This window comes from Bombina bombina, chromosome 10 (genome assembly GCF_027579735.1).
Source record: "Bombina bombina isolate aBomBom1 chromosome 10, aBomBom1.pri, whole genome shotgun sequence".
Taxonomy (NCBI): Eukaryota; Metazoa; Chordata; class Amphibia; order Anura; family Bombinatoridae; genus Bombina; species Bombina bombina.
In genome coordinates, this window is record NC_069508.1 from 181,342,101 (window position 1) to 181,354,786 (window position 12,686).

Here is a 12,686-nt window from a genome sequence, read left to right on the forward strand (position 1 = left end):
GGTTCTGGTGCCAGTTCCAGATGTTGTTCTGCCTGGTACAGAGCCAGTGATTCCTAAGATTGTTGTCACTGTCTGTCACTAATGATGTCTCATTTGTTTATGGAGAAAGGTGTCACATAGATCTGATGTTGGATGGGGCTTCTTGTACATCACTGATATCTAATGTGGTTCCCGAGGTCCATGGGTTAAGGTGGATCTTTTTGTAGTCACCAGATGTTGCTGTACAAATAGCATGTGAACCATTTGTGTAAGTAGCAGTATTAGAATGACTATTAAGTTTGTTTTTGCTTAGTATTGTTATTGTAGCTCCCAGTACGCATGTGCAGATATTTTTATTATAATATGCTCAGTACACATGCGCACATTATTATTTACATTTGCTCTTAACTGAACACTGGGGAATGGGTAATAAAGGGATTAACTATATTTTAAAACAATAAAACAGTTTGAGTTGACTGTCCCTTTAAGTTTACATACTGTATATAATAAGCACTGCAAGAAGCGTCACAATACAGATCTGTGATATATTTGTTACTCAGCTTTGTAACTGCCCTGTTGTAAATAGGAACACAAAATACTGTGGTTAAAGCATTTAAATTGTAGTATAAAGACAGCCTGAAATAATTTGTTAAGGGACAAAACAAACTAAATAGAACATTGAAATGATCATTATCAGACATTAAATAACACCATGTGTATTCTCAACATTAGCACCAGATTATTGGAGATGTATTGCATGAATAAATATTTATTCTATTTTTAAACACATTGCAAAGCCCGCTTTACATCGCCGGCTTACAAAAATTCCTTTAATATAAAGGGGTGTTCTTTGCCTCCTCCTATTGGAGAATCTGAAGACCCTGTTGTAAAGTTACTGAGCTGGTTCCCTGCAGACACTAACAAGCTGAGGGTGAGGACTGAAGACACTTTTATTTACTGAGGTTAATATAGTGATAGCATTAAAGGGTTATGAAATTCAGTACAATCATATTTAGGGACTACGTTAAAGGTAGTTTAAATATTTTCTTTTTCGTTATAAAATGTTTCAGCTAAACAGCCCCTCGCCGAACTCCCTGTAATGAGCCAGCAGCAAGCACCAATCACAGTTCATATTTAAATGAGCTATATGCATCATTAAAGGGCCAGTTTACACAGCAATCACAAGTCTATGTTCCTAAAGGAAATACAGTGACTAAAGACGTTAGACCTATATAGTTAAACTTGCTAGCGTTTTATTCCTGCTCATGTGAGTATTCCCCAGGAAAGGGCTGAGCTGTGCTTTAGTCCAGCACGCCCACTCTCCAATCATAGGCTATATGTAAATTCCTATGTCAAATGTATACTAGAACGTTGCCTGCACAAATGCTCTATTCCTGCTAAACAGTAAAAATATATCAACGTTAAAAATTCCTATATGTAATAAATGTCAGAGCTTTTACAGCAGACATCGTCTCTGTAAGATTGATGAGACTGGGACAGGAACGATGCAGCAAAACGAGCAAAGAAATCACTTTAACGAAACTTCTCACAGCCTGCTTGTAGTAACCTGATGCAGCAAGACTGAAACAAAACAGAAATCATTGGCATGGAGAATTTTACCTCTGTGATTTTGACATTCAAAAGTGATGTATTTTTATGGTGTAGCAGGCAATACACAGCATCTAAATGCAACAGCTTTACAATAGACTTGGGCAAAGTGATTCTTTTCAGTGTTTCGAATCATTTGGATCAGATCAGTCAAATTATTCTTATTGCTTTTTGATTTGGTACTTGATCCACTGGCTATGAAACTCAGGAGGAAGGTACTGGGTTGTAGACTGGATGAGGAGATATTTCAGTTATCTATCTTTGCGGATGACCTCTTATTATGTGTATCAGAACCAAACTCTCAAACTAATGAAGTGATCTCTCAGTTAGAGTTATATGGAAAGGTTTCAGGATATAAAATAAATTTCTCCAAATCCAGTATATTGTGGCTTAAAAAAACAAAAATCAATGTGGCTTACCCATTTGTAGAAACGGATACATTAAAGTATTTAGGTATATATTTATCTTCTTCCCCCCAAAACTGGTATAGGGATAACATAGTGTATGTCTTAAACCAATGTATAGATAAGTTTAAAAACTGGGTAAACCTGCCACTCTCCCTTTCAGGGAGAGTGGCAGTCTATAAGATGTTTATCCTCCCAAAGATACTTTATACTCTACGTGCGTTTCCTTTATTAATTAAACAACAGGATTTGAATAACTTCACGAAAGCTCTCTGATATTATATCTGGCAAGGTAGGAAACCTAGAATTAAGATTGACAAACTATACCTACCCTTTATTAGTGGGGGCTTAGCTTTGCCCAATTTGTTACTATATAATTATGCCACTTTGCTGAGGTTCCCATTGGACTGTATTTTCCACTCTAATACTTATACAAATTGCTCATTAGACAAAAGATTGTGTAAATCACTGGCATTAGAATTTGTTTTGTATGCATCTAATAAAGAACGAGGGAGGGAAATATATCAACACCCCATGTTGAAAGATATTCTGGTTGCTTGGACTGCAGTTATGAAAATTATATCAATAAAAAAGAAAATGCATTCTAGATGGGTACCATTGGTGGGGAATTCCCAATTTATACCAGGCCTAAACTACTCAACATTTCAACGATGGGAAGATTGTGGATTATCCAATTTAGGGCATTTATGTAACTGGAAGACTAAACAAATACTCAAATTTGAGGAAATTCAAGGGCTTTATCAAATTCCTGGTAAGGATAGGTTTTATTTTATACAAGCAAAACATTACCTAAAGTCATTTCTTTACCAGGACCCTGATTTATTCTTCCAGCCACATCCTCTCTTAGACCATCCAAAAATCAGGCAGAGGCCACTCTCAATTATTTATTAAACACTTTTAAATGGGTTTAGGTTAGGGCAGTTAGAAGATCTTTATAGTAAATGGGAAAATAGTATACCTATCTGCAGAGAAGATAAAACCATACAAATCAATTTGGGGACAATACATAAATTGGAGAACTCAATGGCAGTGAGGGAATCGCATCTTAGACTTATGCACCAAGATTATTTAACTCCCAATAGAGTTCGTAAGTGGAATAAAGAGGTGGAGAATAAGTGTATTAAATGCTCAAGAAACAATCCCGATCTGCTCCACTTGATATATGAATGCCCTAAACAATCTCAATTGTGGTTGAAAGTGGGTTTCTGGCTTTCTAGTATTCTAAAATTAGATATCAAACGATCAGCAGTAAATGTATTTTTCCTTACACATTCATCTTTATGGGAGGGAAATAATGGATTTGTACATAAAGTAATAGTGAAAACAAGATCACTGATTTTTTCGTGTTGGACCGATAGGAAATCTCCAAATGTTAATCAGTTAAGGAAAGCAATGATGAAAGAAGATATTCTTGAAGCATATGACTATAAAAATTTTGCCCTTATAAGGTAGACAAATTCTTTAATGTCTGGGGTCCATTTATTAAATCTATGGGTAATGACTATACGAATCATATTAATCGGATTATTAGCATCCCCAAGCCGTGAATTTTTCGTTGGAGAGGAGGGGAGAGGGGACTGAGAGGAATTTTGTTTTTGGGGTTAACTTGTAGATAGTAGCAGGTTCCTATGGTTTTGTTGTTTTTTTAGCACATCCCTAGATATTGTGACAAACAACTCATTTATGAAGTATCTCCTTGGTCAATGTTAGGACTAAGGATAAATACATTTTATTCAAGAAAGAATGATTATGTTGTTAAATTGTTCTTTTTCTGATGTAAAAGGCTGTCTTTTATGACAATATGTAAAGCAATTATGTATTGGAATTTTGTACTGTTAATATAATTAAATAATAAAAGTAAAAAAAAAAAAAAAAAATGTTTCAGCTAGACAGCCCCTTGCTGAACACCCTGTAATGAGCCAGCAGCAAGCACCAATCACAGTTCTTATTTAAATGAGCTGTATGCATAATTAATTTATCATTCAAAATATGTTTACATTAATGGGAAAATACAATGCCTATAAGGCATTCTAATGTTTTTATTAACTCTTTCCATATTTGCAATGTGTTTTTTTGGGGTTTACTGAATATATCTTGGTCATCATATGTAAATAATATAATATGTAAATAATATAATATGTCAATAATATGTCAATAAGAGGTCAGGTTTTCATGATGGTCTTTATGTCTGGGGATTCCAGACTTGGTACAATTTCTCAGCTAAAGCAAACTGGTATTTTGTTTTCATTCAATTATAATTGTTATGGGTTGAGACTGTTAAATAATATATATAGAGTGAAAGTGTAAAAATGTATTGATCTCCACAACTTGAAATCTTATGATGCAAAACTGAAGTTTGTAATATGCAAATTAACAAACCAAGCACGGGTATCACGGAAAAAGTTCAGGCAAAATAGATCCGCTAATCTGCTATCCCTGTACATTATAACAAGATCAAGAAAATTACAACTCCCCTATAAGTTCTTAAGTCTCAGAGAAATAAATACCAAAAATGTGTGATTATGATTTTTCCTAATAAGTAGAGATGGGAAGTTCGGTTCATCTGGATGAATTGGTTCATTTGGTTCAGTTTGTTTAACTGAACCGGTTCATGAACCAATTAATCAGTTCACCAAATGAACACATAGAGCCACAGATTCTTGTTTTACTGAAACAATGAATTCATGAATCGGATTCATGGATCGTGAGTCCTGAGTCACTGTGTCAGTCCGATTCAGGCTATACATATGCAATAGGCAATACATATTCAGTATGTAGCTACAGCACTGCCAGCTTGCAGTTGTTTAACCCCTTAATGACCACAGCACTTTTCCATTTTCTGTCGATTTGGGACCAAGGCTATTTTTACATTTTTGCGGTGTTTGTGTTTAGCTGTAATTTTCCTCTTACTCATTTACTGTACCCACATATATTATATACCGTTTTTCTCGCCATTAAATGGACTTTCCAAAGATACCATTATTTTCATCATATCTTATAATTTACTTTAAAAAAATTTATAAAATATGAGAAAAAAATGGAAAAAAAAACACACTTTTTCTAACTTTGACCCCCAAAATCTGTTATACATCTGCAACCACCAAAAAACACCCATGCTAAATAGTTTCTAAATTTTGTCCTGAGTTTAGAAATACCCAATGTTTACATGTTCTTTGCTTTTTTTGTAAGTTATAGGGCCATAAATACAAGTAGCACTTTGCTATTTCCAAACCATTTTTTTTTCAAGATTAGCGCTAGTTACATTAGAACACTAATATCTTTCAGGAATCCCTGAATATCTATTGACATGTATATATTTTTTTTTAGTAAACATCCCAAAGTATTGATCTAGGCCAATTTTGGTATATTTCATGCCACCATTTCACCGCCAAATGCGATCAAATACAAAAAATCGTTCACTTTTTCACAAATTTTTTCACAAACTTTTGGTTTCTCACTGAAATTATTTACAAACAGCTTGTGCAATTAAGGCATAAATGATTGTAAATTTTTCTTTGGGATCCCCTTTGTTCAGAAATAGCAGACATATATGGCTTTGGTGTTGCTTTTTGGTAATTAGAAGGATGCTAAATGCCACTGTGCACCACACGTGTATTATGCCCAGCAGTAAAGGGGTTAATTAGGGAGCATGTAGGGAGCTTTTTGGGGTAATTTTAGCTTTAGTTTAGTGTAGTAGACAACCCCAAGTAATGATCTAGGCCCATTTTGGTATATTTCATGCCACCATTTCACCGCCAATTGCGATCAAATTAAAAAAAAAGTTACATTTTTCACAATTTTAGGTTTCTCACTGAAATCATTTACAAACAGCTTGTGCAATTATGGCACAAATTGTTCTAAATGCTTCTCTGGGATCCCCTTTGTTCAGAAATAGCAGACATATATGGCTTTGGCGTTGCTTTTTGGTACTTAGAAGGCAACTAAATGCTGCTGCGCATCACACGTGTATTATAGCTAGCAGTGAAGGGGTTAATTAGGAAGTTTGTAGGGAGCTTGCAGGGTTAATTTTAGCTTTAGTGTAGAGATCAGCCTCCCACCTGACACATCAGACCCCCTGATCCCTCCCAAACAGCTCCCTTCCCTCCCCCACCCCACAATTGTCCCCGCCATCTTAAGTACTGGCAGCAACTCTGCCAGTACTAAAATAAAATATATATTTAGGCTTTTTGGTTTTTTTTTAAAGCATATTTACATATGCTGCTGTGTAGGAGCCCCCTTAGCCCCCAACCTGGCTGATCCCCCACCAAACAGCTGTCTAACCCTCCCCCTCTGCCTTAATGGCCGCCATCTTGGGTACTGGCAGCTGTCTGCCAGTACCCAGTTTATAAAAAAAACAGTTGCTTTTTTATTTTTTCCCCATTTTCTGTAGTGTAGCTCCCCTACCCACCAAAGAACAAACCCCCACCCCCTCCTAGATACCTTTTGACTGTTGTTTTTTTTTTAAATAAAAAGCTTTACACTGAAACTTAAAGCAGTCTTTTCTGTAGTGTAGCGGTTCCCACCCGCTCCCGCCCCGTGCACGCGCCCGCCCGCCGCCCGGCGTGCACGCGCGCGCGCCTGTGCGCGCCCCCATCGCCCCCGATCCCGCCCCCCTCTACATTACCCGGCCCATCGATGGCCGCCCACCCGCCTCCCAAGTCAGCTCCCACCCACCAACGTTACCGGCCACCGATGTCCGGTGCAGAGAGGGCCACAGAGTGGCTCTCTCTGCACCGGATGGCCATTTAAGGTTATTGCAGGATGCCTCCATATCGAGGCATCACTGCAATAACCGGAAAGCAGCTGGAAGCGAGCAGGATCGCTTCCAGCTGCTTTCCACACCGAGGACGTGCAGGGTACGTTCTCAGGCATTAACTGCCTTTTTTCTGAGGACGTACCCTGCACGTCCTCGGTCGTTAAGGGGTTAAGTAGAAAATGGTTATACAATTTGCTTGTCTAACATATATTGAGGTTTTCCAAAGCAATTTGGGGGAAAGAAATATGGGTTCAAAAATGCTTTTGATTGTGACAGTGTAAGTCCCTCTGAAGTGATAGAAACAGAACATATAGGTTAAGGAGCAGATCAGGAGGTTCAGCCCAAGAGGAAGAAAATGCTCAGTATTGCATGCCATCAATATAAACATATTTAGGCATTTCTGCTAATAATAAACACAATACAGATATTTAAACATAATATTACAACATGAATCAGCGAGTTAGTTAACAGCACACTGATTCAGTACACTGATACAACAGCACTGGTAATATGATCCTAGAGTGAGGCTGTCTGATTCTGCTGAGTGATTCTTTGCAAAGGAGTTAGCAGAAGCAGAACTCACTCTAGGATCCCCAGTGCTGCTGCAGACCCAGGAAGTGAACTGTTTCTAACAAATCAGTTCAGTCTGGTGAACTGATTCATACAGTTCACTGAAAAAAAACAGTTCAAATGAACGATTCGTTCACAAACTGCACATCACTACTAATAAGATATCAGGTAAATAGTTATGCAGTTCAGTATTAACTGCAGACAATAATTAACTGTATTAATAGGGAACAGAGATAATAATATGTGGTCAGATGGAATATACAGGAATGTTACCAAATCACCACATAAAATCAGCAACTGAAAATAACGTAAAGACACCAGATGTTTCTGTACAGAAAATGACATAATAATGCTAATAACTCTATGTAAAACACACTTTATACTCTCAAGCAGATACAACAGTTCTCAGGCACACAATATAAAGTAATCTGCATATTGTCACTTTGTATTTATTATCTATTGACTTGCATTTAGAATTGTGTTGTGCTAACTCTTAAATAACTCCCCTGGCATGAACACAGCGTTATCTATATGGCCCACATGAACTAACAGACTCTTGTTGTGAAAAGCAATTAAACAAGCCTGTGATAAGAGGCAGCCTTCAAGGGCTTAGAAATTAGGATATGAGCCTACCTAGGTTTAGTTTTAACTAAGAATACCAAGAGAACAAAGCAAATTTGATGATAAAAGTAAATTGGAAAGTTGATTACAACTACAAGTCCTATCTGAATAATGAAAGTTTAATTTTAACTAGACTGTCCCTTTAAATTAAATATAGAAGAATAAGATGATTATTTATTTTCTTCTCTGCCTTTCTATAAAGTGTAATATTTATTTCTCTAACCAGTCACAAAACTTATAGATTATCATTCAGCTGAATTGTTACTTGAGTAACAGTGTTATCTACAATGTTACTCTATAAGATATTAGGTAAATAGTTTTACAGCTCAGTAGCACATTTACAAACACTAATAAATTATTTGAATAATGAACAAAGCTAATGAGATGTGAGCTGATAAAATAAACAAGATTGTTACTAAAGTACCACAGAAAATCAGCAGCATAAAATAACGTGAGGCTGAAATGACAAAACTAACAAAGCTTGAGAGGTTCCTGGTGAATCTGTTGTGCAGTAAATAATATATCTCACTCATCCTTGTAAAGAAAAGAATCATTTACTAATAAGTTATTCTGTAATTATATAGAGAGTTTTTCTCTCTCTTATCTGAAACAGGTTTGCACTTTTTACATCAGAATTTTATTTGTTGCTTTTTCATGCTCTGTAAAGCTTCAGTAAAGTTATTACTCACTACACAGCTAATCACAACTAGACTGGTCTCATTTGCATACCCATAATGCTGTGCTCCTAGCTGTAGCAATCTTTCAAATAGGTTTACTTTTTAAATACATTTTTTAATTTCTTAGGATTTTATTGATTGTTACAATTTCCATACCTTAATACTTAGTAATATATAGTGTAAATAATACAATCAACAATTATCTCTCTCTCTCTCTTATTTTGAAAGGGTTTGAACTAATCCCCCCTTTAAATTTGTTTACTATTCAGTATACTCTGGTTTCTCTTCAGATTGAATAAATCTTTCGCCTTTTACTAAAGATTTCCGTGGAGAGGAACAATCATGAGTTACAATTAATTTTTTGAGGCTCTGCCGCATGCAGAGCTAAACATTATAGTTAAAGACAGAAAGTAATTCACTTCTAATTGGCAGGTTACTTTTTGATTTCAGTTTGTTACTTTAATTCAAATGCAAGTTGTCTTTGTAACAATTATTTATCAGATAATAAAAACATTAGTTGCTATTAGATATTTTGCATCAAGCTAGAAACTTTAACAATATAACTAAAAGTAGCACATTGTTTTACCGCCCCCTGCTGGACACACACAGCACGAGCAAGTGACAACAGTAACTGCTGCTGAATATTACAATGCAATAGGCTTGGCTAGGGAATCACTGATTTAAATCACCGACTCGACTCTCTGCAGTGAACTGGGTGAATTGAATCATGAAAGTGATTCTGATTCAGTTCATTGCCTGTGCTGTGTAAAAGCCACTTCCTTGTGAGTGAAGGTGAATCTGTAATATGATCTGTGTGTGTTTCACTCAGCAGAGAGCTTGTATGAGTCTTTGCCTGAATCACACAGCGTTATATAACAGTGCGCAGCTCTGCTGTTTCTAGACAGTGAAGAAAGTTATTTATGTGTATTGTTATTTTTAACCTGTTTTTAATGTTAAATGGATATCTGTTTGTATTAGATTTTTACTGAAACTTATATCTGACTCACACACAGCACACACTGCAGTTTATACTAATCCTGAGCTGTTCTGTGCTGTGTGTGACTCAGACTCAGTAAAAGCTTGTGCTTTACCTGGGACTTGCAGAGTTGTCTGTAACTCATCTTGGGAGTCAGTGATTCAGTGACTCATTAGGACAGGAGGGAATCAGACTAAATGGAGGGAACTTTAAGTGCTGGCAAAAGAGTTAGGAAGGGAATTAAAAAGCACATTTGTCTATGATTGTGTATTGTGCAATCTAATACATTCACACAGTTTAGATATCAAACATTTCATGTGAGATATTTTCAAAAGTATTAAACAGATTAATAAATTTATCTGAAATGTATATTATAATTATAATCACATAGTGTAATAGGGAAACAGTTGTGACTGAAATACATAAAAAAATATTTATAGTTTGAGTGTTTGTTTTCACAAAACTGATTCCCTATTAAACTGTGATTCAAAGATCTGTTGCTGAACACAACTCCTCTATGAATCTAAAGAGCAGATGACACTTTCAGTACTGAGTGTGTCAGATTTACTAGTGGCTGTGCCTGATTTACAGGAAATGAACCCTGATTTGAATCATTTGATCTGATCCAAATCACTGAAAATAATCACTTTCATGCAGTTTCCCAGCACTAAAACCAGAAAGATTAATCAGCTTTAATGAATAATCTTCATGCAATCAGCTATGAACTGTAGAAGCTGATATGCCAGTAAACCTGGGGCGACTGTTAATAAATAATTATTTCCCCTGCAGTCCCCTGAGCATCTGCACTGACCTAGCCAGTTAGATGCTTTTTCTCTACTGTATGATCATTTATACACCCAAAATGCTTTGCACATTTTCGGTTTTAATCTATTTTTTGCGCTCTCTGAAATATATAATTTATGAACATTTTCCAAGGTCCCCATAAATTAGCATTCTTCATAATTCATTACATAAAACAGAATTTATCTGATTTCCCTCTAGACTTACAAAGCAGTGTCTTTAACTATGTATTAACCTCAAGCACCTACTTATTAGCCTCTATTAATAAACTACACATCAATTAATCACTAATATAATTTTTATACGTCTGTGTTTTACATCAGACCTAGTAGTCTTCATAAAGATAGATCTGAGATTGCTCCTATCTATAGGTCAATTTATCAAGCTGCAGCACACAGAGGCGCATATATGGCGGAATTCAGCATTACACACGAGCGCTATTTTGTGCTCACTTGCAATCCCGCCAGTGCCCGCGCACAGCCAATCACATGTGGGCAGGAGCTGTCAATCTCCCTGGTCAGACGAGACCATGGGAAATTGAAATTTGCCACCTTAGAGGTGGCGAAAGGTTAGAAAAGCAGCGGTCTCTTGTGGGAACCTGCAGTTGCAGGGCTTCAAAGTCTTGCAAAGCCATTAATAAATTGACCCCCTAGTATAATACTACAACAGCATGTGAGGATACCTTATGTATATATTGTGCTACCTTCCCCCTGATATTTTGTCTGAACCATTTAGGTGCTGTTTATAGTATCACTGCCATCTGCACGCTGCTATTGAGATGGTTCTGGTGCCAGTTCCAGATGTTGTTCTGCCTGGTACAGAGCCAGTGATTCCTAAGATTGTTGTCACTGTCTGTCACTAATGATGTCTCATTTGTTTATGGAGAAATGTGTCACATAGATCTGATGTTGGATGGGGCTTCTTGTACATCACTGATATCTAATGTGGTTCCCGAGGTCCATGGGTTAAGGTGGATCTTTTTGTAGTCACCAGATGTTGCTGTACAAATAGCATGTGAACCATTTGTGTAAGTAGCAGTATTAGAATGACTATTAAGTTTGTTTTTGCTTAGTATTGTTATTGTAGCTCCCAGTACGCATGTGCAGATATTTTTATTATAATATGCTCAGTACACATGCGCACATTATTATTTACATTTGCTCTTAACTGAACACTGGGGAATGGGTAATAAAGGGATTAACTATATTTTAAAACAATAAAACAGTTGAGTTGACTGTCCCTTTAAGTTTACATACTGTATATAATAAGCACTGCAAGAAGCGTCACAATACAGATCTGTGATATATTTGTTACTCAGCTTTGTAACTGCCCTGTTGTAAATAGGAACACAAAATACTGTGGTTAAAGCATTTAAATTGTAGTATAAAGACAGCCTGAAATACTTTGTTAAGAGACAAAACAAACTAAATAGAACATTGAAATGATCATTATCAGACATTAAATAACACCATGTGTATTCTCAACATTATCACCAGTTTATTGGAGATGTATTGCATGAATAAATATTTATTCTATTTTTAAACACATTGCAAAGCCCGCTTTACATCGCCGACTTACAAAAATTCCTTTAATAAAAAGGGGTGTTCTTTGCCTCCTCCTATTGGAGAATCTGAAGACCCTGTTGTAAAGTTACTGAGCTGGTTCCCTGCAGACACTAACAAGCTGAGGGTGAGGACTGAAGCCACTTTTATTTACTGAGGTTAATATAGTGATAGCATTAAAGGGTCATGCAATTCAGTACAATCATATTTAGGGACTACGTTAAAGGTAGTTTAAATATTTTCTTTTTCGTTATAAAATGTTTCAGCTAAACAGCCCCTCGCCGAACTCCCTGTAATGAGCCAGCAGCAAGCACCAATCACAGTTCATATTTAAATGAGCTATATGCATCATTAAAGGGCCAGTTTACACAGCAATCACAAGTCTATGTTCCTAAAGGAAATACAGTGACTAAAGACGTTAGACCTATATAGTTAAACTTGCTAGCGTTTTATTCCTGCTCATGTGAGTATTCCCCAGGAAAGGGCTGAGCTGTGCTTTAGTCCAGCACGCCCACTCTCCAATCATAGGCTATATGTAAATTCCTATGTCAAATGTATACTAGAACGTTGCCTGCACAAATGCTCTATTCCTGCTAAACAGTAAAAATATATCAACGTTAAAAATTCCTATATGTAATAAATGTCAGAGCTTTACAGCAGACATCGTCTCTGTAAGATTGATGAGACTGGGACAGGAACGATGCAGCAAAA

At 36.4% G+C, this 12,686-nt stretch overlaps 1 protein-coding gene and 1 non-coding gene across 2 annotated transcripts in view; both read left to right on the forward strand.

Moving 5' to 3' along the window:
* Nucleotides 1–1,409: 1,409 nt before the first annotated feature.
* The window catches only part of HPDL (4-hydroxyphenylpyruvate dioxygenase like), a 155,479-nt gene continuing 144,202 nt past the window's right edge, over nucleotides 1,410–12,686 (forward strand). The window contains exon 1 of the mRNA XM_053693563.1: nucleotides 1,410–1,622. Within this exon, the coding sequence (XP_053549538.1) occupies nucleotides 1,586–1,622 (37 nt within the window). The 5' untranslated portion in view covers nucleotides 1,410–1,585. The remainder of the gene's footprint in view (nucleotides 1,623–12,686) is intronic.
* LOC128641552 (U5 spliceosomal RNA) lies at nucleotides 8,907–9,022 on the forward strand. Its single transcript, XR_008399566.1, has one exon. It is a non-coding gene; the product is annotated as a U5 spliceosomal RNA (small nuclear RNA).